At 56.8% G+C, this 26,234-nt stretch overlaps 3 protein-coding genes across 3 annotated transcripts; all 3 read left to right on the forward strand.

Annotated features, from left to right (window-relative positions):
- The first annotated feature begins 10,950 nt into the window (after window positions 1–10,950).
- Window positions 10,951–13,093, forward strand: C1QA (complement C1q A chain). The gene is made up of 3 exons (XM_042015848.1): window positions 10,951–11,071; window positions 11,821–11,991; window positions 12,121–13,093. Exons 2-3 carry the CDS (start codon window positions 11,829–11,831, stop codon window positions 12,687–12,689), a joined length of 732 nt encoding a protein of 243 aa, XP_041871782.1. The 5' UTR covers window positions 10,951–11,071; window positions 11,821–11,828; the 3' UTR covers window positions 12,690–13,093.
- A 1,094-nt stretch (window positions 13,094–14,187) lies between these two features.
- Window positions 14,188–16,336, forward strand: C1QC (complement C1q C chain). Its single transcript, XM_042015847.1, has 3 exons — window positions 14,188–14,295; window positions 14,961–15,150; window positions 15,368–16,336. Exons 2-3 carry the CDS (start codon window positions 14,970–14,972, stop codon window positions 15,922–15,924), a joined length of 738 nt encoding a protein of 245 aa, XP_041871781.1. The 5' UTR covers window positions 14,188–14,295; window positions 14,961–14,969; the 3' UTR covers window positions 15,925–16,336.
- Window positions 16,337–17,280: 944 nt separating this feature from the next.
- Window positions 17,281–19,703, forward strand: C1QB (complement C1q B chain). Its single transcript, XM_042015849.1, has 3 exons — window positions 17,281–17,389; window positions 18,539–18,698; window positions 19,000–19,703. The coding sequence occupies exons 2-3, from the start codon at window positions 18,539–18,541 to the stop codon at window positions 19,566–19,568; spliced, it is 729 nt and encodes a 242-aa protein (XP_041871783.1). The 5' UTR covers window positions 17,281–17,389; the 3' UTR covers window positions 19,569–19,703.
- Window positions 19,704–26,234: the final 6,531 nt, after the last annotated feature.

Consider the following 26,234-nt stretch of genomic DNA (forward strand, 5'->3'; position numbering starts at 1 on the left):
ACACGGGCACAGCAGAAATGCCACCTCAGAGGTGCCAGGGACACAGGATCCTCAGCAGTGCAGCCCTGGGGGCTTGGAGATGGCCACTGGCAAACAGGTTTGATTAGAAATTAATCAGCATCCGAAGCAAAGTGTGATATTTAATAAAGGGTGAGGAGCTGCAGCAGAGCCCAGGGGCCAGGCTGTCAGAGTTCCCAGGCTGTGCCCTGAGGCACAGCATGAGGGAAAGGTCCCCATCCCCACCCAGCCGAAGGACAGGGCTGACAAAAGGTCACAGCTGCTGCTCAGGACATGTCTGGACCCCAGAGGCACCAGGGGAATGCTGCCACCCTACATGACATCCATAGTCTAGTCTAGTCCCTAAGTCTCCCAGAAATTTAGAAATGCTTCTCAGTGTCACCCTGGGGGTGATGGTAAACCATGTGCTCTGCCCCAAAACTATTCTAGCTTCAGATCAGGTCTGAATTAAAAACCCATTATTGATTTTGGATTGTCACTCCCAGCTTTTGATGTCTAAACTGGCAGTAGCCTTTTAATAATGTTTTTGAGGTTCTTCCTTCACCAGATGGGAAAAAAAAATATACCTCTTTTAGGCAGAAACTGAGTATTATGCTTAATGTCATCACTTAGGGAAGTGGAGCTTTAAAAAATACATTTTTATCAGAGTTCCTGAAAGCAAGGGAGCATCCCTTCCTGATTCTTGTCTGGCCAGAGAGGGAACAAGGACTTTGCTGCTGAGGAGCCAGGTGTCAGTGAAAACTCAGGCAGGTACCACTGCAGTTCTGCAGACAGTGGTGTCTCACCTCCAGCTCCAACCCACAGAGTAACTGGGATGCTGAGAGAGAGGCTTTGCGTGTCATGCACTGAGCTGGTGCCATCCCAGAGGAGCAGCAGGATGCTCATCTCCTGGAAGAACAACATCAGGGGCAGAGTTTCTTGGTCTTCTCTCCAAAAAGGTTCTTCTTTCCTCCTCCTGTCTGCACACCCAGAGATGCAGCACTTCAGGGTCTGCAGCGGGGACACAGCAGAGACAAGCGTAGGTAGTTCCTTTGCTGATTCCCAATCCTTATTCACTAAATTGTTGGCTTCAGTGTTTTTTGTTAGTGGGAGCACATTGTGCTGGATCCAGCAGCTGAGGGACGTGAGGCTGCTGCAGCTGCCTGTCCCCACGTCTGTCAGTAATGAGGCTGAAGATGTGTGTTCCCAGCACACACCTGTGCTGCTGGGACAGCTCTGGAAGGGGCCATGGACAGGGTGGTTGTTCCTCGGGAGTCCTCAATCTGGGTTCCCACCCGGCACCCTGTGCCCCCCACGGCTTCTGGACATTTGATGGGCTGATGGTTCTCCTTTGGGGAGTTTCGGGGTAGCCCCAGGGTAGTGTTTGGGCTCCCCCTCCTGCCATTGTCTCTTCGCCCCTTTGTGGATGTGCAAACGAGCTTTTATCACATCCTCTGGTCTCTAAATTGATAGTTATCTCTACCCTAATTCCCCGGGAGCTGGATAGGGGGGGACACTTTGGCACAGCTCCTCCAGCAGGCAGAGAGCAGGCAGGGTGCAGGTCCAGGGTGCAGGTCCAGGGTGCAGCGTCCACGTTCAGACTCAGCAGCAGCTTTTTGGCAATGCAGGAGGCTCCTTCCCCCCTTAATTCACATTTCCATGAGCAGCTGCACAGCTCCACGTGTGCATCTGATGGAAGGTCTTCCCTCAGCATCTCAGCACTGGGAAATGCTCCTGGTGCCACCTCAGGTGCGATGGCACTGAACACTCTTTGTGCCCCCCGGGCTGTCCAAGCCCTGCAGGGATGTGGATGGTGCTTTGCAGGGGCCTGAAGTGCAATTTCTTGCCCACTTAGCCCAGTTCTTCCCTCCAGTGGTCTGCAAAGCCTGTTTTCCACCAGCCCTGGCTTTTGGCACACCCAAACGCACAGAGTTTAAATTCAGGGGAGTTGTCCTGTCTAGCACAAGAATTGCCACTCGTTCACTTTCTGATAAAGCACCTAAAACCTTCCAGAATGGTGCCCAGCCTGGATCTGGAGGCAGCAGGCAAAGGGACAGGTCCTTGTCCCTGTCCCCACTGTACAGGCAGGGATGCCAAGAAGGGTGACAGAGCTGCCATCAATCACGGAGCCTGAGCAGAGGCTTCCAAGTATTTAAATCATTAATTAATATTAATGAAATGCACTTTTGCAGTTTATTTAAGTGCATGTTCTGAACCTGAAACCTGGTCGTTAATTAGTGAGGGAGACAATTTGAAAGGCTCAGTAAATCCCCTCTTAAGCCCCGGCGAGGCACATCCAGCTCCAAGAGCAAGGATGTGGCTCTGCCCAGGGGGTGCTACATCAGAGCAGTGTAGGAGACACTTGAGAAGAGACACAGATCCCAATAATATGGGCTTTTAGGGAATTAGGGAGATCCATCCAGCTCAGGACCGAGAATGGGAGGCACAAACTGTAATCTCCTTGCACCATTGTGGCAAATGAGAGGCTTCATTTGACTTCTCCTAATAAATTAAATTGAAATAAATCAGGGATTACTGGAAGGATTAGAGCTCCTTAGAGATCCCACTGCCCATCCCAAGGCTCCTGAATCCTGCTCATGAAGGCTAATGCAAACAAATACGTCCCGTTACAGCATGAATCTTACCTGGCAATAAAAATGCACTCTTTTTGTCACGTGAAATGCCGCATGAAGCCCAGCTGTAGGGTCCTGCATATATCACCTTGTGCTTGGCCTCATGCTGGTACCTCTATGTCCACCAGATCAGATCGTGGAATCACGGAATCCCAGACTGGTTTGGGTTGGAAAGACCTTAAAGCCCATCCAGTGTCACCCCTGCCATGTGCAGGGACACCTTCCACTGTCCCAGGCTGCTCCAAGCCCCATCCAGCCCGGCCCTGGACACTGCCAGGGATCCAGGGGCAGCCACAGCTGCTCTGGGCACCCTGTGCCAGGGCCTGCCCACCCTCCCAGGGAGCAATTCCTTCCCAATATCCACAGGACCAGGACCCACTGTCCAGAGGCAGCCACCTTCCAGGATGCTCTGTAGTTCCCCACTCTGGTGACATACACAGGGCACAGGATCTGTCATCTTCTGCCACCAGTGCAAATGTCCCTCAGGATCTGGAGTGTGGAGCTGTTTCAGGACTTTGGGCCACTCACTGGGGTGTTTGGAAAAACAGTGTTCAGAGTGACCTTCCCCGCAGTGCGATAAACCAGACACACTGGCAGTAAATTGCATCAATTACGGGGAAGTCAGTAATTAATTAGAAGCTGGGATTCTTCTCATCCCTCATTGCAGCTCTGAAATTAAAAGTCCAGGTGAAGAATAACTCCAGGAGTCAGTGCTGGGGCTGCCACAAAATTGCCCCCACGCAAAGGGTCTGGAGTGGCCTCTGAGGTGTTGATTGATTTGCTTCTGAGTTGGCAGCAAGGACATGGGTTTGCCCTCTGCATATGGGAGAGGATGTGGACAGGAGTGAATCCTGAATGGCTCATGCCACTGCGAGTGGAAGTGTCTGTCCAAGCGGAGAAGGGGCCGTGTCCTGGTCGGAAGCAGTGGAGGTGGTGCGGGACAGTGAGCTCACAGCAGGAGCAGAGAGGTTGGGGTGTGTCCATGGAGGGCAGGGGGTTGTTGAGCTGATGGAAGTGCCTCAGAGGATGTTGGATGCGTGTGGACCACCCCAGGATTGAGGATACAGGTACTGCTGCCCTCTGCTTGGGGAACAGAGCCAGAGAGCTGCCAAAATCAGAGCTGATGAAGGTCTGCATTCATCTGACCAGGATTGTCAAATCCCAGAATGGCTTGGATTGGAAGCAACCTTAAAGACCACCTCATTCCAACCCCCTGCCATGGGCAGGGACTCCTTCCACTCAAGGTGTCTGGCTCTCAGAGCACAGGAATGGGGAGGCATCGTGGCGTCCAGCCTAGTGCAGGCTGAACACCTCCCTGCCTTGGAAACGTCCGTCCCAGCTGTGCTCGGCCCTGCTGCTGGGATATTCCCTGAGAAAGCTGAGTGCCAGCTTGGCCGATGGAGCCTGAGGCACATGCCGGGGCCCCGCTGGCCACGGGCAGAGGCAATCAGAGCCTCAGGAGCAGCAATCGGCCTCCCTCCAAATTGGGCAGCCGTGAGAAGTGAGCCTGGGAGCTCACATCGATCCGGCAGCCAAGGTCAGGTAGAGGGAAGCTGAGTTCCCAGAACAGCCACTGTGGAAAGTGAGTTTTAACAGAAATGAGGTGTAATCGGCTGCAGCCAGCACAGACCTCCAGCTGCCGTGACCCAGTTAACACTGATGCTTGCCTGCAGGAAACTTCCACTCCATTTTCAAGGCCTGATGTCAGGGAAAGCAAGTTATGGCATGGAGATAAGTCTGGGAAGGGGGCACGATGCTCCAGTAGCTGTCAGGATCTGTCTGGGCACAGGGTGCAGGAAGAATCTGTGCTGGTCATCCCAGCCCAGTGGGGAAGCACAACATTGCTACAAACCAGTGCCTGATGGTTCCCAATCCATTGGGATGAGAACATCCCTTCCTGATGGTCTTGCCATGGCCTAATGGCCCCAAAGAGTGCAAACCCCACAGAACCAGAACTGAGGCACCAAAACACACAGCCCAGAGAGGGACACCCTGTGCCTCCCCTCCAGTGTGGCCATCACATGGGATTTGAAGGGAATCCCACCATGTCCAGGATGTCTCTCAGAGCCTCATCTCCTGAAGCTGTAGCATAAAGCTGAAAGGAATGAGGGACTTGTCTTTACAAACAAGCTGTGGGCCTGCTGGTAGATAAAACTAGCACTGAGAGATAAAAGAAACAATGGGAAGGATTCCACTGATTGATGAATGGAAAGAAAGAGATTTCTCTTTACAGATAAACTACAGGTCTGCTGATAAATGAAACTGGATATTGAGAGATGAAAGAAACAATGGGAAGAACCATAAATTCCATAAGAATTAAAATAAAGGGGGGGTTATACATTAGAAGGGAGTCTTAGGTATTAGGCATTTTGGGAAGTCTGTACCTCTCAAGTACCTCAGCCAATGGGGAAAGGGAGAGGGAAATGCGGCTGGGAAATTAGGATAAAAAGGAGGCTGCATCCTCTAACAATTTGAGAGATGCCAGGGGAATGTGCCGTGGCCTCCCCCTTTATTCGATAAAGTAACGGGACTCCTCTGTCTCCTTTTTGGACATAAACCTCTGGTGTTTGTGGATTATTTTTCCTCACAAAGCCAAGAGGGAAAGGAAGGACAAGAACTGGGATTTTTTTGTTGTTGTTGTTGCCTTGTAAAAATGGCACTTCAAGTTATTTTTAAGTCTTTAGGGGTGTTTAGGAGATACCATGGACTCTCCTCAAGGGGTGAATGTTGCATGAAGGCCTTGTTGCCTTTGTAAAATCATGGTTCAGGTCTGTTACTTCGGCTAAGTAGAAAAGGACTGTGGGAAAGAGACACAGCAGAATTAAGGGTAGAAAAACACGCTGTGTGACCATCGTGTGCTCACATCGTGGTGGTTGGTTGAGTTATGTTTGTTGTGCTTTAAAGCTATGTAAACAGATAACCGGCTAAGTGCTTAAAAAGGCCGCGTTTTTGCAATAAAGCGGCTCTCCTTTGCACCTGCCTGGGGAATCTGCTTCGCTCCTCATCGCAACAGGCGAACAGGCTCAGGACTCACTGCTGGAGTAGGGAAGGGCTGGGGTGAACACCAGGCTGAATGTGAACAGAGCACAGATGAGCCAAACTGCTGCATCGGGGGGATTGTGGCCAAGGCAAGGGAAATTGTTCATCCTTATGATCAGCAGTGGGGAGGCCACCTCACTGTCAGCCAGGGGAAGGGGAGGGTGATCTCTGCTGCAGCTGCTTGGGAGCAATTGCAAGGAAAGAGAGCTAAACACATCTCAGTGATGCCAAATGACATAACTAGGGATGGTGGGCACACAAGGGACCTTCACAGATTTGGGATGGACATCAGGAAATGTTTCTTCACCTGAGTGTGGTCCAGCTCCAAGACAGGTCACTGGAATGATGGGGATCTCTGTCCTTGGGAAGGACAGAATCTCATCCTGGATGCATCCACTGACTTTTGATGGGGGTGGGAAGACGCCAAACATGATCCATGGTGGCAATCAAATCGGTATCCTATGCAAGAGTCCAGAGGCTCCCTTCAGCCCGTAGTCCTGTGAACACTTTCTGGCTCTTCACAGACCAATGTGAGCAGCCCTTGGTTCCCAGCCAGGCCCTACCATTCCCAAAAGCCTTTTGCTTCCTTTGTTTGCCCTTCTCCCCTGTGGAATGAGCCAGCCCTGCCAGGACAGCTCGGATGTGCAGGGCAGGGACTCCTGCTGCTCGCCCTGGGGCTCCAGGCGTGTTGTCAGCACAGCTCGGGGCACCCTGCTCTGATACCATCTTATTTATGGCACATCCTTCCTGTCTTCTCCCTGCTATTATTGCCTGAAATGCTGTAATTTAGATTCCGGCTGTGTTTGATTGCAAACTCCCCCAATCTACAAATTTCAGTGACAAGCACTAGAGCAGCTCATTTACATGCCAAAGTGATCAATCTGGAACTGCTTGTTACACCAGAGAATAAATAAATAACGGATACATTAAAGAATGGGGAACAATCAGCCAAATTAACCAATAGATGTCGAATAATGACAAGCCCTGACATCCTTAACAGGGAACAAGAGAAAGAGGGATGGGACAAGCTTTCCCAGCATTGCCCAGGGCTGCTCAGCACTCATCTATCTCCTCTCGTCCCATGAGCCATCAGAGATGTGCATCAATGACAGGAGACAGCCAGCAAGGGCTGGAGCCTGAAATCCTGGCTCTTAAACCACATACCTGTGTTTATTCCTCACACCTGCTCTGTGCAAGCATCCGTCATAGGAACACATCCCCTGGGACAGCAATTAAAGCGTTTCAGGCGTGTGGCAGTGTGCCACCCAGTGTTACACAGTGTGGCAAGTGGCTTTGCAGCCCGGTTTTCACCTGACATCTCACTAAATCCTTCCAGGGCACCATCTTTCTCCACAAGACCCTGACAGGAGGATGGATCCAGGTGGGGGTGAGTTTCTTTTCCCACAGAACAAGTGACAGGACAAGAGGAAAAAGCCTCAAGTTGTGCCAGGGGAGGTTTAGATTGGATATTAGGGAAAATTCCTTCACTGAAAGGGCTGTCAGGCACTGGCACAGGCTGCCCCAGGCAGTGGTGGTGTCACCTCCCTGGAGGGATTTAAGGGACATGTGGATGTGGCACTTTGGGGGCATGGTTCAGTGATGGACCTCGCAGTGGTGGGTTAATGTTTGGACTCCAGGACCTTAGAGGGCTTTTCCAAACTTTATGCTTCCGTGATTCCCTGATTCTATTTGGGACAGCCCAGCTCAACAGCTGCAACATCCATCTGGGTGGTTATTCAGGCACCATTAAGCCACCAGTGGCTGCAGAAGGGTGGATGCTGTGAGCTGTCCTCACCTCCCAGTGGGTGCAGGTGGCTGACTGGGATGCTGGTGACTGGCAGCAGAGGGGTGTGTGGTACCTGCCAGCACCGCCGATCTCCATCACTGCCTCCCGTTCAGTGACAGGTAAGTGCCAGCTGTCTGATTTATCCTCCTCTGGCAGCTCCTGCCTGTCAGGCTCGGCACCCCAGGGATCCCCAGCAGGGAAGGAAGTGCAGCAGCATCTCTCCCCGTTGTCTGCTGTCAGCAGCTCGTGTGTGCCTGCAGGCACTGGGGACGTGGGAGGCTGCAGGGGTTGCTTCCTTTCCATGAAGGGCTGCAGGGCTGGGAGGGCACTGTCCCGTCTCACCTGGCACCCCAAGCTGGGAGGGCAGCCAGAGGTGAAGGAGCTGCCCCATGGCCCATGCTGAAAGGAGGAGGGGTGCTTGGGGTAAAAGTCATCTGGAGCAGAGTTCCTGGGTGTGCAGCAGAGCCAAGAGGCCATAACAGGTGCCCTAAATCATGTGGATGCTCACCTGAGTGCTCGGGTTCCCCAAATACCAAGGCATCGTCCTCTTTGGGGATGATTTTGTGACACCTGGGGCTCCGCAGAGCATCTACATCCTCTGGCTATTCCAGGTAACCTCTGCATTGTGCCTGGCCCCACTCCATGCCATCTGGGGGTCCCCTGCATTGTCCCAGCTCCTGCTCCATGCTCAGCCTGCCCGCGGTGCTGCTGGAGGGCTTCTGGACCTGCCCCACAGGGAGAACCCGGCAGGGCTGTACGGCCTGGTCCTCGCCGAGCGAACCCCTCTTGTCCCGCAGTCTCAGGGAGGGCCGAACTGCCCCAGCCTGGGGAGGGGGTGTTTGGGGCCGCTGGGGAGATGGGCTGTCCCGGCTCTCACGTGCAGGGTGCCGGCACAAGGTGTCCGAGTGGGCAGCTGGACACGCCGCGGCCCCGGGGACGGCGGGGTCACCCCGAGCCCGCGCTCCCAGCGCAGAGCGGGGGGCACCGCGCTGCTGAGGCAGCAGCGCCATCTCGCGGCGCGTTCGCTGCCCGCTGCCGGCGCTGCCCGGGGCGGGACCGCCGGTGCCGGCGCGGGGACGTGTTGGTGCCGGCACGGGGACGTGTTTGTGCCGGCACGGGGACGTGTTGGTGCCGGCGCGGGGACGTGTTGGTGCCGGCACGGGGACGTGTTGGTGCCGGCACGGGGACGTGTTGGTGCCGGCAGCTGCGGTCTGCAGAAGCCTCCGGGATGGCGCCGTGCGGTGCTCGTGCCTGGCTCCCTGCAGCCGGCACCTCTGGAGCCACGGCTGTCACTGGAAGTGGCTTCCCACTGCCGGAGGGCAGGGTCAGAGGGGATGGTGGGGACAAATCCTTCCCTGTGAGCGGGGAGGGCCCTGACGCAGGTGGCCCAGAGAAGCTGTGTCTGCCCCATCCCTGGAAGTGTCCAAGGCCAGGCTGGACGTGGAAAGTGTCCCTGCCCGTGGCAGGGGTGGAACAAGAAGAGCTTTAAGGTCCCTTCTAACCCAAACCAGTCTGGGATGTCCCAGCTGCAGATCCAGAGGAGGAGGACGTGCTCAGAGGATGGGAGAGGAAAGCTTGGCTTGACCGCAGCAACTCTGGAAGTTAAGTGAGTGGGGATAAACACTTCTCAGAAATCTCACAGACCTGGAGGAGGGAACACCCAGGCCAACACCAGCTTCCAGGAGATGCTGGAAACCCCCAGCCAGCCCCTGTAATTCAGCATTTATAATGGGGTTAAGGGGACAGCAGAAGACAAAGGACACAGAGCATGAGGACACAGCCATCAGTCAATGCTGGATGAAATGATGGAGTGGTCTTGTTTGAGCTGTATATTAAGAAAGGGCAATAGGATAGAAATACAATTACTGTCCAGAAGCACCGTTTGGTGGAAGGTAGGTTCTTTAAACTCACCTGTCATCTTGTCTTGACACGGTTACAGGTCAGGTTGATAGGGGTACTCTGCTGATAAAATAAAATCACATTTCTTCTGGGCATCTGATTTATTATGGGGTGACATTTTGATTAAAAATTTGTAATATATTGCATTAAGCGAGCATCTAGTCAATGAATTAAAGACCGAGTGACAGATCTCTGTTGGCAAAGGTCTCTGGACTGAGTTTTGGTCATCGCCTTTTTCAGCTGTTTTGGAAATGATGCAACACCTGCCTTGAGGATGCAACACCTGCCTTGGGAATGCAGGAAGCAGAAGGCAGGAGGGATAGGGGGTTTGCCAACCCCCCCTTGATTTTGGAGTCACCCTAATCTCAGGCCTGCTTACTGCCCTCTTTCCTTGGATATCCTCCCCTGAGCCCTAGCTCCAGCTCTGGGGCCTCTTCCTCATGAAGGTCGGGGCAGCTGTCACACGACTCCTGAAAGGACACTCCAGGGGATATGGATGAGAAGGCTCCTCCTCACTGCCCACTGTGTCCCCCATGGGGTGACCTGGCTGGTCCCCAGGGTCCCAAGGATGTCCACCTGCTGGAGTCACTGTGGCACCTCCCGTCCCTGATGTGATGGGGTTTGGGGACTGGTGGCGTTTTGGGGCTCTTTTTTAGCAGAGCTGAATGTGCACCCCTGGACCCACTCCCTGCACTCAGCGATAGGAGGTGCTGGTGTTTCACTTGGCAGATCTCGAGGCCACACACAGCTCCTGGGGTTGCCCAGATCTGGCTGGTGCAAGGCACAGTCACCCAAAGGGGACTGAGAGCATCGTCAGTGCCAGACACCCTCATCTTTTCCCACTCTACTACAGACACCAGGTCCCCAAAGCCCTGAAGCAGGGCAGCGGGAAGGAGATCATTGGACCATGGACTATCCTGAGTTGGAAGAAACCCCCAGGGATCATCCGTCCCACTCCTGGCCCTGCACAGACACCCCAGCAGTCCCATCCTGTGCCTCAGAGCATTGTCCAAACACTCCTGGAGCTCTGGCAGCCTCGGGGCTGTGCCCATTCCCTGGGGAGCCTGGGCAGTGCCCAGCACCCTCTGGAGGAAGAACTTTTCCCTGATATCCAACCTAAATAATCAAGGCCCAGCTGAACCACACAGGCACTGATGATCCCTTTGCTGGACCCTGCTCCATCAGAGTGCAGTGCCAAGGTGGGCACCTGGAGGGGTCAGCACCCAGCAGCACCATGACAAAGCTGGGTACCAGTGACAGACACACACCACCCATCAGGCAGAGCAGAAACCTCCAAGGGTGATCCCTGGGCTGCCCCAAGTATCCCTTGGGTGGCTGTGACACCTGGTGCTCCCACCCCTGTCCCCTCCTGCCATCTCAGCAGCCCGTGGGTGTCCTGAAGTCATGTTGCTTTGTGCCCAGTCACCACCAGCTGTGGGGACTGTGCTGCTGGGCCAGGCTGGGCACCCAGCAGTCCTGCACTCTTGCTGACCAGGCTGTTTCCAGTAAAGCCAGAGTCAGGCGTGGAAAGGGGAACAAGTTTCTTTCCTGTAGAGAGAAAGTGAAACGCATTACATCCCTTCTCCAACCAGGCAAATCACAGCGCATGCAAGTTCATCCTTCCCACCCCTCTTCTCTTCCTCCCTACTCCCAGAGAAGAGCTTCCAGCAAACCGAGCTGCTGCTCACACTGCTCTGTCTTCAGCCCCTGCACCGAGGTAAGTCGCCACTAACAGCTGGGGACACTCTCCTCTCCTGCCACCACTTTCCAGTCCTTGCTCCCTGTCCTCCTTCTTTCTTCACTGCCCCCTCCACAAAGGTTCAAAGTAGGAAAACAGGGAGAAGATGATGGCAGGGGAGAAGAGAGGGAGCTGCAGTAATCTGTCCTTGCTCTGTGTGGTTGTGGACATCACTGGGCTCTGCAGGCTTGTACCAGGCTGAGAACCTCAGGTTCTGGGATAGGTCGGTGTCCTCTCTCCCAGCTCTGCATGTTGGAGGTTCAGATCCCATTTGCTGTTTTGCCCTTTCCTGTTTATCCCTGTCGTGTGTCTTTGCATCCTTTCCTCCCTTGTGCTCTCTATCCCATGGGACCACTGCCCCCCACAGCAGTGCTTCTGCCCCAAGACAGGAATAAACTTCCTCTACAGGCATATCAGGTGCCCCCACCCATGCCCAGGACATGTAGCAAAGGGTTTGTGTCATGCTCCACATCCTGGGCTTTTCAATCCCACAGCTCTGCCATGGGCATGCCAGAGGTTTTCAGTGACATCAGTGATTTCAGATCACATGAGGAAACAGTCTCAAAACCCTTCCAGGAAGTTATTTCCACCACTGCATGAGGTGTCTGCTTACCCATACTGGACAATGCAGTAGATCTGTGCATGCATCTGATGAAGGCACCTGCATATCTGTGACTAAGGTTCATCTGTGTGTTTGCCTCCATCCCCAATTCATCCCTGTGCTGCAGGAGGCAGGATGCAACCCGGATTATTGCTGGCAGCCAGCACCCTGGCAGCAGTGCTGGGCATGGCCCTGCTGGAGGATGGAGTGTGTAAGGCACCGGATGGCAAGAATGGCTCCCCTGGAGCCCCTGGCCGTGATGGGAGGCCAGGGCAGAAGGGTGATGTGGGAGAGCCAGGTAAGAGGAAGCCAGGGATGTTGGGTGCAGGGGGCCTGGGAGCCTCTTACAGGAGCATCCTGGGCTGTGGGAGCAGCTCAGGAGATGCCAGATGTGCATGAACTCCATCTCCTCCCCACTTGTCCCCAGGGAGACCAGCGTCAGGCACAGGCACCAAGGGACCCAAAGGGGATGCAGGCGAACCAGGGCCTCCTGGCTTCCCAGGCCTGGTTGGCATACCTGGCCTACCCGGCCCTAAGGGAGTGCCAGGGCTGCCAGGGATGCCGGGACAAAAAGGGATAGCTGGTGATATTTTGGAGCACCCGCGTCCTGCCTTCTCCGCCTCCAGGTTGTCACCCCCGCGCGCAGGCACGACGGTGGTGTTTGACAGGATCATCACCAACCAGGAGAACTCCTACAGTCCCCAGACCGGGAAGTTCACCTGCAGCATTCCCGGGCTCTACTACTTCGCCTACCAGGTGGTGTCCAGCGGCGACCTGTGTCTGAGCATCACCAAGAACAGGCTGCGCGTGGTCAGCTTCTGCGACAACAACAGCCACGGCATCCTGCAGGTGAACTCGGGCAGCAGCGTGCTCAGCCTGGCCGCAGGTGACCAGGTGTCCCTGACCACCGACCCTGCCCGGGGCAGCTCCATTTACAGCGGCTCTGAGGCCGACAGCGTCTTCAGCGGGTTCCTGGTGTCCCCAGAGACAGCCTGAGGGACTCCCACAGCATTGTGGGGTGTCTGCCTGCCTGGCTGCTCCCCTGTGGGTATGTGGGATGCTTTAGTGCCACAGCACATGGGGATGGTCCCAAATTGATGTGTCCTGTGCTTCCGCCAATGTCACAACTGGCCAAGCTGTGGGTCACCACTGCAGCAGTCACCACCACGCTGAGCCTGCCCGCACTGTCCTGGAGGCTGTGGACTCTCATCCCTTTCTCCTCCTGGGCACTCAAGCTCCACTCCCAGCTGTCATCAGCTGTGGGTCTTTGATCCTGAGTGGGAAAATCACTGCCTGCCACTGCTTCTGTCCCACTAACCACTGCAAAAGCCTTCCTGGCACCAGAACACGTCCTGTCACATCCTCCCCATCAGTATAAATAAACGCTTCTTCTACCACTGCTCCTTGGGTTTTCTTTTCTACTCATGCATCTTCCCCAAACCATCAATATCCTGGACCCCTTCCCAAGCTTCCCAGGGAGAGAAATGATTCCAGCTTGTCCTTCAAAGGCAGAAGGACAGGAGGGAATGGAGTGTCCAATCAGAGCTGACACTTCCAGGGAGGAATAAGAAACCTCTGGGACAGGGCTATGTGTGTCCTTCTCTGCCGAGCCCAGGGCAGCTGTCCTACAGGGGAAAACACAGGCAGCAGATGCTGCACCTCACCCACATGGTCCCATGCTGGCACCCAAACTCTCCCGAGAAGACAAAAGGCAGCTGTGGTCCTCTGGCATTACAGCAAGGAGGGACAGGGACATTGGGGCACTGATGGGGTTGTGGCGTGATGGTGGTGGAGCTGTGAGGTTCCACCAGCTGTGAGCTGTTGGGGTGACATGAGAGGGAGGTACAGCAGGCTGGGCTGGTCAGGAAACATCAGATGCCATACCCTGGGACTGCTCCTCAGGGGAGCTGCTCCACAAACACTGGGCACTCAAATATCCCCATTCCTGGAACAGCGAGGAGGAGGCTTGGTCACCTGTGAGGAGCAACACCCCAGTGAGGGACCTCGGGGCCTCACCGAGTCCAGCACCCAGCAGAGCTGGTGGGGCATGGGGAAAGGTGCAGATCAGAACCTCTCAAGGGGAAACATTCTCCAGTCCCATTTAGGGGTGCAGCATCTTCCATCAGAGCCAGGCGGTGACCTTGCAGCAGCCCATTCGTGCCACAGACATCTCCATCCCGCTGGAGTTGGCCTGAGGCTCTGCTCCCAAGCTGCCCTTCTGCTCAGAAACAAGGGAAGTTAGAGGCAAAGCAGGGGATTTGGAGGGGCTATTCCTGGCAGTGGCTTGGGGGGTTGTGCTGCATCTCTTTGAGCCGTGTCCCACCTCTCTCCTTCCAGCCCTTCCTGTTGCAGTGGCACCAGTACAGGTTTCGCTGGACAGCCAAGAAAGCGCTGGCTCAGCAGAAACCATCAGGCAGGAGGATGTGAAATTTGGGTGGGAACAGCTGGGGGTTCTGTGTTCCCAAGGGCCCTTTGCCCTTTCCTAACTCTGTGACTTCCTCTGCGAGGGTGTCAGGGAGCCGCCCCACCGCGCTGTGCTGGCAGTGACCACGCAGCCAGAGGGACCAGCAGCACGGATTCCCTGCCCTGGTCCCCAGCAGAGGTAAGAGGTGCTGCACGGCCTGTGTCTCGGGGGTGGGACTGGGGGTCCAGCAGCATGGCACGGTGCTGGAGAGGGGGAGAGTGGGAAGAGGACGTGGATGGGAGAGGAGGAGGAGGAGGAGGAGGAGGAGAGGAAGGAGACAGAGGCACCATCAGGCTGCACACAGGCTCCATGTTATGGAGACAGAACGCACCAGCTGATGGAAGGGTTGCTCCTGATGGCCAGAGCCAGGACAGTGAGGCTGCTGCTGGAGGAGGAGGGAGATCAGCTGTGTGCCGGGAGCTCCAGCCTCGGTGCAGCACGGGGTGACGGTCTGCAGTGGCGTGTGCATCGCCAGGGTTTGGGGACACTGGACTCGGAGGGCTTGGGGCTGACCATGGGCTTGGGGCTGGCCATGGGTACCACAGACCTCATGGCTCCATCCAGACTGAAAGTGCAACCACCCCGTGCCATCAGGGGCTGCCCGGGGGTTGGAGATGAGCCCTGGGCCCATCTCCACATATCCACCTCCCCACTGCCCTGCAGTGGGAATGGGTGGGACATTGAGGACACACCCATGGCAGCCAGGTGTTCCTGCTGCATCCAGTCTCCTTTTCTCCATGTCCTGGAAGCCGCCCTGCCCTGGCCCCTCACTCCAGAACTTTCTTTTTCTTTCTGTGCTACAGAACAGCAAAATGGAGAAGAGATTCTGGGAGCAGCTCTGTCTGGCTCTCACCCTCCTCCTCCTGAATCTGGGCTCTGCTGTGACTGCAAAAGACCCTCACAGCTGCTATGGAGCTCCAGGACTGCCAGGCATGCCGGGTGTGCCAGGCAGGGATGGCCGGGATGGGCTGAAGGGAGCCAAAGGGGAGCCAGGTGAGTGAGCAAGAAGGGAAACCACACGGGCTGCTCCAGGGGGACACTGAGTCCTCCATGGCTGGTCTGCCTTGGTTTGCAGGCTGTGGAGAGCATCCTCTGTGGTCAGGTGGAGAGAGGCAACAGCACTCTCCTGCCCAAGGGAAGGGGCTAGAGAAGCCTCTCCCCACACCCTGCCATTGACACTGACTCCTTTTCACCCCTCACCACCCCACAGGTATCTCAGCTTCTTCTACACAGCTAGGGCCCAAGGGCATGAAAGGGGAACCAGGCTTCCCTGGACCTCCAGGCAAGCCTGGCCCCCCTGGGGCCCCTGGTCCAAGGGGAATCCCTGGGACTGTGGGCATAGCCGGGCCCCCGGGAATGCCAGGCAGCTCCAAGCAGAAGCACCAGTCAGCATTCTCAGTGACGAGGCAGACCAGCCAGTACCCCTTGAAGAACGTCCCCGTGGTTTTCAACACCGTCATCACCAACACCAACCATGACTACGACACCACCACGGGCAAGTTCACCTGCAGGCTCCCCGGGGTCTACTACTTCGTCTTCCACAGCTCCCACACAGCCAACCTCTGCGTCATCCTGCACAAGAACCAGAGGAGGATGGCCAGCTTCTGCGACCACAAGACCAACACCATGCAGGTCAGCTCGGGGGGGACGCTGCTCCACCTGGCTGCTGCGGACGAGGTCTGGCTGGGAGTGAATGACTACAACGGCATGGTGGGCATCGCCAACTCCGACAGCATCTTCTCAGGGTTCCTGCTCTTCCCGGACTAGAGGATCAGCAGAGCCCACCCCAGCACCCCGACTGCTTCTACCTGCCCTGAACACACTGCTCACTGCTGGGCTCTTCCTGATGCTCCCAGTTTCTCTGCAGGGAGGGGGTCAATGCCAGCAGCCAGACCCACCCCCCAGGTCTGGGGGCTGAGCACTGGTAGCTGCTGCACAAGGGGAACAGGCACATCTGGATGCATCTGCGCCCAGAGTGATGGTGCCGAGCTCCTGGTCCTGCTGGCACTGCCACGTGCATCCCCCCTGATAATCCCACGTTACCTCAGTGGTCTCTCTGCGTTTCTCCCCTCCCCACCTGGGCTGCCCCAGGTTCAGCCAGGTGTCCTGGCACAGGCTGCAGCAACCCCTTTGCCATGACCTGGCTGTGGAAAGTGTCAATAAAACCTTCCCCAGTGCACCTGGTGCAGTGTGTTGTTTCCTCCATGTCCTACCTCTCTGTGGTGTGCACACGTGCATGTGACATCTGGCCTTCTGCGTGGCATCAGCGTGTCCCTGAGCCTCACCGGCTGGGCCGTGCTCAGCATCAGAGACCATCACACCCCACCCACAGCTGGCTTTGCACGGGGGATGGGATCCCTGGCTGCTGCAGGAACTGGATGGTCCCCGTGCCCCCACACCACCCCTACCAGGAGGGCACCAAGACTCCTCCAAGCAGGGCCCTGATACTCCCCTTCCCTCCAAAGCAATCCAGCTCCACGGGGGCACAGACTGCAAAGGAAACCCCAGCACCATGGCTGGGATGTCCCCGGGGTTCTTACCAGGATGGGGCAGGAAAAGCACTCTGGCCTTCCTGAGCCAGACCAAAGAAGCTCATGGTTGTGGAGGCTGCAGAACCCACCAAAACCCAACAGGGATTTCTCCTGGTGTCACACACTGCAGGGTGGAACAGGAGGTCACCTCTCTGAACATCCTGTGCTTCGCCTCCACAAGGCAGTAGCCAGAGCAGGACTGGGAATGCTTTTCCCACAGGGTAAAATCATTTCCCATTCAGGAGAGTCAGGAGCAGGGACTTGAGGTGATGGATGCTGAGACCCTGCAGCAGCCCCTGGGCCTGCAGAGCTGGAAGTGTGTGGAGCAGCCTGAGGGGTGCTGGCTGAGTGCATGCACAATTCTGCAGCCCTGGTGGGTTACCCCAAACTCGTCTGGAGCTCCCAACAGCATTCCCCATAGCAAGCACCCCTGAGCAGGACGCTGCAGGGCAGAGCCGTGGCTGGAGGGGCTCGGGGTGCTATTTGGGAATGGCTTGTTCTGCTCAGCTGACAACAGCATCCGTGGAGGATATGAAACCACCACAGAAAAAGGGCAGGAGCTAAAGATAAAAAGGGGATGTGTCCCAGATCCTTTCACAATAACCCTTGCAGAAAACTTCTGCTTCTCCTCGCGGGCATTTCCGAGCAGGACGCTGGTGTGTCCTGCTCCATCTCCCCACCCGAGCAACAAGGAGCCCAAGGTAAGAGCAAGACTGAGCCCAAGCTTCCCCCCGCAGGCAGGAGCACGTGGGGAACCCAGCTCCGGCAGGGTGACAGTCACCTGCATTGCTGGCATTTCCCTGTGGCCTGGGGCAGAAGAGAAACAGGGGGTGGAGGTGCTGGGCTGGGGGTGGTGGAGGTACCTGATGGGACCCTGACCCCTCCTGCTACACCTGGAAGAAGGAAAGCATAGAAGTAGAGATGGCAGAGTTCCAGAAGGGTGATCAGGGACTGAAAGGTGCATCAGTCTGAAAGGTGCCCTGGGGGTGCTCTCCTGCTCTGAGAAGCTCTTGTCTTCCGATGGCCCTGGGCTGGGAGCCTGTGGATCTGTCCTTATACCTGCTGCACCCAAATCAGAGCAGCTGTGGCTGGAGGATCCAACTCACCAACCTTTTGTCCTGCTGGCACCAGAGCTTCAGAGCTGGGAAAATCCACCTGAGGTGGGGGAGTTGTGGCTGGGTGATGTGATGTCCAGACACAGCCCCCAAATGCCCAGTGCTTGTCCACATGTACCCACACAAGGATCTGGGGCAAGGAGTTGGGCAGGGAGGGCAGGAAGAAGGTGAGTCCCCAGGGATGGAAGAAGCCCAGATGACTGTCCCAGTAAGGCTTGTTAGATACAGAAATGCCTCTGGGATGGAGCAGCTGTGGGACAGGACACAGGGGGAGCCTGTGGGATGGAGGAGGGAGGTTTGGGGGCTCATTGCCATTTTTAAGGACTAGTGCTGTCCCTCAGACATGCTGGTGGAAGGCAAGAGCCATTCCCTTGCAGATGACGAAACTGCTCTGGTGGGGGAAAGATTTTACCCTGCAAGTGTGGTCCTGAGATGGGATGGGGAATTTCTCCCCCAGGGGAGCAGCACGGCCACGCTGGATATCAGATCTCTGAGATAACCCACCCCAAATACTCGCATGGCTGAAGCTGTGGGCACTTGTAAACTGGGCATTTAAGAGTGACGAGACACTGACAAGCCCTGCCTTGCCCAAGGGTTATGGTCCTTTGTTTTCCCTCCCTGATGGTACTACCCAGACATGCTTGCAGTCACCATCTTTCAGAGCAGCACAGAGTGCCTTCCCCAGCCCTCCCATCACCCAGGAAAGTCCCCCAACACCATTCCGTGCTCCCACAGATGTGGACCATGTGGGCCATGCTGATCTGCCTGGCTGGAGGGCAGCTTGCCAGTGCCACGCTCTGCAGGACCTACGGCACCGTCCCAGGCATTCCAGGATTGCCAGGACAGCCTGGCAGCGATGGCAGGGATGGGGAGAACGGCCCAAAGGGTGAGCAAGGTAAGGAAGAGGCTGCAGGTGGGTAAAACATTGTCTTGTGAATGCCAAGAGCAGGGAAAGAGTGCCAGGCACATGGTCCTGGGAAAGCAACCCATTTGCACCCATTCTTTGAGGTCAGGTGGGGGTGAAGGAGCATCCCAAGGAACCTGGGGAAGGAGGGGGATGACAGCAAGGTCTGTCACACATGTTCAGCAGGGGTGTCCACTGACCCACACCCAGCACAGGTTTCCTTGCCTGTGGTCCCTCTGCAGACAAGTGGGGCTTGGCTGTGACCACAACAACTCTTCCTTCTCCTTCCTAGGACCTCCTGGCCAGGGTGGAGCAGAGAGAGGGGAGAAGGGAGACCCGGGACCACCGGGGCATCCTGGGAAGTTCGGTCCCATGGGCCCCCCAGGTCAAATTGGCTTCCCAGGTAGCAGGGGAGCGCCTGGCCCCATGGGGGAGCCTGGTGACTACAAGGTCACCTTCAAGTCTGCGTTCTCCGCTGCCAGGAGCATCAGCTCCTACCCCCGCCGGGAGCAGCCCGTCCGCTTCGACCGCATCATCACCAACGAGAACGGGCACTACGAGAACCGCTACGGCCGCTTCACCTGCAGCGTGCCCGGCATCTACTACTTCACCTACCACGTCACCTCCCGGGGCAACCTGTGCCTCAACATCAAAAAGGGCCGGGGTGGCAGCAGGGGCGACAAGGTGGTGACCTTCTGTGACTTCGTGCACAGCAGTTTCCAGGTGACCACGGGTGGTGTGGTCCTCAAGATGGCCATGAACGAGTCTGTCTGGCTGGAACCAACAGAGAAGAACTCCCTGGTGGGGCTGGAAGGGTCCGACAGCATCTTCTCTGGCTTCCTCATCTTCCCGGAGGCTTAGCCCACTGAGCTGTGTCTGCAGCCCACCTCTGCAGACCCTGCAGAGCTGAGGACTCCCCTGGAAACTCTTTGCTCCCAAACTGGTGCTCGAAGCACATTGCTGCCATTCTTGCACAATAAATGACAGCTCTTCGCACTATTGGTCTCTTTCTGTCTTGGATTTACCTTTTTCCTCCCAAATAATGTTCACATACCCAGGGCACTGGTTCTTGCCCCCTTGGATGCAGCCCAGGATTATTAGCATGTCATTGCTGGTGAGCAGAGCCAGACAAGCCATGCAGTTCCTGCTGCAGACCAGGCCGAGGATCTCCCTCCAGAGCCACCCAAAGGGTCCCAGCCCAGGGTTAGGAAAGCATGAAGAAGCAGCTCAGCCTTTAGCAGGGGGCAGGACACATGACATAGTGGGAAAATGTGGGCCACTGGGTACTGGTGGTGTGTGGGGAGATGCTGGAGATGGTGCTGTACTGGAGAGTCCTGACAGTGGCAGGGTCTGGGGACACAAACCTCTCTTGGACATTTTTTTGGGGTGGTGGTGACAGAAACACCCACAGAAGATTGTCAAAGCTTGTGACAAGGTGGGGCGGGTGAGCGTGGGCAACCGGATGCCATGATGGGGTGTGGAGGACACCCCCATTACAGCCTCCAAACCCCAGCACAGAACCGACACGTCCCAGAGCACAGGCGAGCCCTCCCAGACTGCTCCTGATCAATGGCAGAGCTGTGGACCCAGGGATGTCCAGAGGAATTAAAGCTGAGGAGCCCAAGGACACCCCTGGCCCCGGGGCAGGTGACAACCCAGCATTGCACCCACGTGGGTAGGTTGCCTGCAGCCCCCAGCCCAGCCCGTGGGGGTGGACATGGGGCATTCAGGAATTTTTCGGGCAGTCTGGGATTTGAAAGGGTCTGGATGGAAAGGATGATGATAAGAGGTCTTGGGGAGGTGAGTGTGATATGGACAGAATTTTACGGAGCATCACCCCTGAGCTCTCCGGGTTTGCTCGTGCGTCCAGGCCCCCCAGCTCCGGGCTGCTCAGGTGTCCGTGCCCCAGCGCAGGACAGTGTCCGGGGCGCTTTGCCGGCAGGTGGCACTGGAGACTGGCTCAGCCCTCACCTGGCAGCGGCAGCAGCCTCGCTCCCCGGCCGGGCGGGCGCAGCTCCGGCGCCGGGCAGCACGAGGGGCTCAGCTGTGCCCACAAGGTCTGGGAGGAGGCAGCGGGCAGGATTAGCCCGGTTCTATCTGCTGCTCCTCCTCCTCACCACCTCGGAGCTTTATCCTTCGTGCGGCACAATCTGTGGCTTCTGTCCCCCGGGGTGCAGCCGCCCGTGTCCCCAGCCTCTGCTGCTCTCGGAAGGACTGAGCAGAGGCGTTGGGTGTCGCATTCTGAAGTTCCCCCGCTGCCGGAGCACTGGATGGCCTTTACAGTGCAGCCACCAAACCCACGGTGTTTCACAGCTGGACATGCAGCATCACAAATAAAACTGAGTTGGGCAAGGCAGGTGGAGGAAAAGAGCAGGTGTTTGACCCGCAAAACAGGGCTGGTAACACACACTGGCTGAGCCTCCTGAACCCTCAGCAGGTAGGAGACGCTGTACCAAGGAGCAGGGATACACTGGAGGTCAGGGCTGCCATTCCAAGAGCTCTGAAGGGCTGGAAAATGAGTTGGCGGAAGCCCACTGATATTTGATGGAGACAAATGCAAAGTCCTTCTTCTGGCATGGGACAACCCCATGTGCGAGGCACTGGCAGCAGAAAGCTCTACAGGAAGGGACCTGGGATGTTGCTGGACACCAAGGGGAAGCTTTCTGCCTTTCCAGGTAATGGATATAATAATTTTTGATTTTTGAAAAGGTGCAAAGCTGGTGTTATTTTTAAAATGGATGTCTGACCTAACACCAGTACGAGCCGAAGGGGTTCTGGGGGCTTGGCTGTGCCTGGGGAAAGTCAGAGGGCAGTGCAGGTACCAGGGATTGTAAGTGCAGCTCACAGTGCTTACACAGCTGGGAAACAGAGGTGCAGAGGGAATTGCTTCCCAAAGACGCAGAGGGAATCGCCACCTACAGGTGCAGAGGTGCAGAAGGCACTGCTGCCTAAAAGAGAAGAGGGAATTGTTGCCCAGAGGTGCAGAGGGCATCGTTTCATGCCACGAGTCTCAGCCAGCACCCAGCAATGCCATCTCTGGTGGTGGCTCCGTGGGATGGCAGCTGCCTGCTCCCCCTCAGCTGCCACTAAGCACACCCGCTTGGGTATCCAAAATGGATGAGGAAAGGGGCCCAGAAGGTGCTGGGGCTGGTGTTGGTCCATGCAAGACGACCCTTCAGTTCTTCCCAGGCAGCTCGGGGTGGGCAGCACGTTCCTGACCCTGTAGGAAGCCCCAAAGCCCCAGCCTGCACCCCCTCAGCTGCAGGGGCCCCCTCCTCTCAAGCTGTTACAGCACTCACTGAGGCCAGAGCCAAAATGTCCCTTCCCGTGGGACCATGCACAGGAGCTGGAACTGCTTCCTCCTGTGCGCAGCAATCAGTCCCTCTGCCAGACCCCTGTGCTGCTCAGGGCCACGCTGGGGAAAATCAAAGCACCTGGGTGGTTGGGTGCTGTGCTGGCAGTCCCACCTGTCCTGCCTGGTGCTCCCAGGAGTAGCAGGACCAACCCAACCCAGCCCTGCTTCTGAACCTCCTGCCCTGCTCTTTGGTCCAGGATTCATTATTCCGTGGAAACAGAGCAATCTTGGAACAACACAACCATTAACAGGAGAGCTGGAGAGAAACCCAAGCACGGTCAAGTGCTGTGGGTGGTAAGGGTGGGTCAGGGCAGTGCCATGGTCACTGTCACTCAGGAAAGGGCCAATTTGTATATTTAATTAATTCCTTACACCTTCCCCATGGGTGCCTGAGCCCAGTGCTTCAACCTGGCATGGCTGCACCTGGGAGTAAACCTGCGGGGTCTGTCCTCACCCAGGATGGACAGAGCTGGTCTGGGGCTCTGGGCACTCTCCTGCTTGTGCTGTGTGTGCACTCACCCCTCTGTGCACACTCACCCTGTCTGCACCCACCCTGTGCACATTCCCCCTGCCCTGTGCACTCTCCCCCTGCTCTGTGTGTGCTCCACAGCTGTCCCCTGACATGCACATTCTGCTCCTCGTCACTCCCTTTGGGGTTTATTTTCAGGGCAGCTGCAGTCCCTCTGCAGGGCCCAGCCACGGCCCTTCCTTCACCAGGTGGTGCTGCGACCCTCACCTGTGGTGTCAGGCCACCACCGAGGGCTGGGCTGTGCCCAGGCCAAGGCCACCAGATGCTCAGCAGATGCTGAAGTTGGGGCAGGAGGTGTTTCAAGGTGACTTCAGCAGTTTTAGGGATGTCAGTATTTTGCTGAGAAGCCATGGGGTGCTTTGGTCTGTCGGTGCTGGAGGCCACTGAGGGGGACAGAGAGCAAACCAGGAGCACAGCTGTGGGCAGAGACACCAACAGAGCTGGTGGGTGGTTAAAATAAAATCTTCCTGCTCCCAGGCACAGAGCAATAGGGATCAGCAAGAAAATCACATGGAGCTTTCTCCTGCATTATCTAACTGAGGGTTTGGAGGTTTTCTCTGTGCCAAAGCTCCAGTCTCGGCATAAGCAGGACTCTGGCAGATCTGATGTGGTGGAAAATGGGTGTGCCTGTCAGTATTTGTGGAAATTAAGCTGAGCTGGAGGAATGAAATCACAACCATGCTGTTTGTCAGTGAGGCAGAGCCAGGGATGTCAGTGCCACGGTCTGGTCTAACACCACCAGCACACACCACGGAGTTGCCGAGGTGTTGATCTGTTTGCACGGAGCCCAGGAGTTCCCAGTACCTGCTAACCAAGGAAGAGCCCTTCCTAAACCATCCTTGCCTGGCCTTGGTCCTTGCTGGCAGCACCAGCCAGGCTGCCCAACAGGGCCTCCCGGATCAGCCTCCCATGCCAGCCCCTCCAAACAGCCCTTCTCCCATGTAGCTCATGATGCTGCTCCTCGATGCAGGGAGGCTTTTCCCTTGGCAGCAGCTCCCTCCTGAGCAGCCCTCGAGCATTTCCTTCCCTTCAGCCTCCCAGCTCTGGGCCACAGTTGCTGCTGCCAGGCTGGTGGCTGCTCTCCACAGTCACCTCTGCTCTTGGGCCAGGCTGTGCAGTGAAATACTGGGGGATTTTTTTGTGTTCTTCCTTCCCTCCCCTTCTCCAAACCATAATAACATGCAGGAGCCGCATGGGAATCCCTGCGTGGGTTCAGTGCTGTGCCAAGATGCTGGAATGCTTTGGGCAGGGGCATTACAGGGACAGGACACTGGGTTATGCTTGCTGGGACCAAGCACCAACGGGACACAGCAGCACCAACGCAGCTTTGGTGGATACTGAAGTCACACACGGTGGCTTCACCGTCAGCAGGGTGGGAGCTCCCTGCATGGATCCCCTGGGTGCACTGGTTCCACTGCAGGGCGATCCCAACCCCAGGGAGGCTCCTGTGGAGTTTAATACAACAGAAACCAGTCTGGGACGGGGAAGGGAGCTGAGACACCAGCTCCAAATCTCACTTCAGGGCTGCTGGTAAGTTTGTTTCCCCCACCCTCACCCAGGCTTGCATTTGAATTTGAATGGGAAGGAGCAATTGCTTCTTTTGCCTGGAGCAACACAGCCTGGCTTGTCTCCCACTTAGAGCTGCGCAGGGAATTCCTTCTTTTCCTGGCCCTCTGCAGGGACCGGGAGCCGGGAGGCTCTGCGCTGGCTGGCCACCAAGGAGTTAAATCCCAGCCCTTTTTTTTCTGCTCTGCCTCCTTATGAGGAACAGCCTTCTCGGGGCTGCAGAAAGGCTCTTTCTTTCCCCAGCAGATCTCTGGGAATGAAAAGTCTGTGTTCCAGATATTAAATTACTCATAAAATAGTTGGCGTGTCCCCGAGGCGGCTCCGCATCCCCCCCAGCCCCCGCCGCCGCTCTGACGGGCTGCTGATGTGCATCTGCATGTCACCTCCTGCTACAAGGTCAATCTCTCCAATTTAAAGCAGCAGCGTTGGAAAGCAAACCAGATTTCAGCCGGAATTAGCTTCAAATGGAGCATTCAGGGGACTCGTGCTGGGGGGGGGGGGGGGGGGGGGGGGGGGGGCGCAGGAGAGGAAAGACCACAGAACCGGGGTGGGGTGGGGGCGATCCTGCGGCTGCAGCCCCCCGTGGTGGGGCACCCCACGCACTCCGGGCTCGATCGAGGGGCTGGGATGCTCCCAGGGCTGGACCAGGGGGGCAGAGATGCTCCCGGGGCTGGATCCGGGGGCGTGGGGATGCTGCCTGGGGATGATCCCCGGGAATGCAGCCAGGGGATGCTGCCGGGGATTCCTAATGCTGCGGAGAGGGGTGGGTGCGGGCGGAGGTGGGAGGAAGGGCTCAATCCCTCCTTTCGCAGCTTTGGCAGCCTGGGCAGGTGCCCCTGGGTGTCAGGGAGCCCCCCCCCCCCCGGACAGTCCCCCTGGCTTCCCGGACCCGCGCGGCCACCGGTGACCTACAATCGGCGCGGTGCGAGGCGGGGCGGCGGGGCCGAGGTTTCCATGGGGATGTGCGGGATGAGAAGCCTGGCCTGGTTCAGCTCCAGGCACAGATCGCCTGGACGTCGGGGCTCGGCTCCTTCCGCTCCGCTTCCCGCTGCCTCCCGCCCTCCTGCGCCCGGCGCCGAGCGGCTTCTCCCCGGTGCCGCCCCGGCGCAGCGGCGGGAGGGGATGCGGGAGAGGATGCGCGAGAGGCTGCGGGAGGCACGGATGGGAGCACGGCCTGGGCCGGCCTGGCCCCGCGCATGTCCTTAACCCCTTGAGGGATGCACCGCAATGAACTCAGGTTTGTCCCTCACCCACTGAGACCAGGAGCCATGCGGGATTCTCTGCCGCGCTGAGGATCCTCTGTCACTCTGGGAATGCTGTGATGCGATTGGGATCCTCTGTCACTCTGGGAATGCTCTGCCGTGATGGGGATGCTTTGCCATGCTGGGGATCCTCTGCTGTGATGCAGGACCGGGATCTTGGCAAAATCCCCAAAACAGCTGGAGCTGTGACAACGCAGGTCTGGGAGAGCCTCAGACAGCCCTGCTCTCCTCTCCAAAGGTTTTCTCCAAGAAAAAGGAAAGGCAAACGTTTTTTTCTTCCACTACTGGCTCCTGGCAGTATCCGGGGACAAATCAATGACTGGGGACAAATCAGTGACACACCCACACCCTCCCCCGAGTGCCTCAGTTTCCCCGCAGGGGGAACAGCCCAGCTCTGTTCCACACCCCGTCCTTTCCGCCCCGCTGGAGCCGTGTGTGGGTTTGCTGTACAGGCTGAGAGCCCTCGGTTTGCTGTACAGGCTGAGAGGCTGAGATGAACCCCAGCCCCATCGGGTCACAAACGGACCCATGTGCCTCACACAAGGCGGGCTGGAGGCTCACAGGAATCGTCACACGGGACACAGACACCAACACAAAACACACAAACACTGTCCAGAGCACGACACGCTTCCAGCAGGCAGGGCCCGAGCCATGCACAGGCTGGGCAGGCAGTGCCGGGGTGGAAGAGGCCGGGATTGCTCTTAACAGCCTCACTCTGCCCTAAAATGTTGCATTTACATACAGAGGGGAAAAAATCAAGTAAGGCAGCTTGAAGCCCACAGCACAGGAAGACATAGCCATGTGCGGAAGAAGGG

This window comes from Corvus kubaryi, unplaced genomic scaffold, assembly GCF_017639235.1.
Source record: "Corvus kubaryi isolate FWS band 111438036 unplaced genomic scaffold, C.kubaryi_AGA036_p1.0 split3-37344, whole genome shotgun sequence".
NCBI classification, from domain to species: Eukaryota; Metazoa; Chordata; class Aves; order Passeriformes; family Corvidae; genus Corvus; species Corvus kubaryi.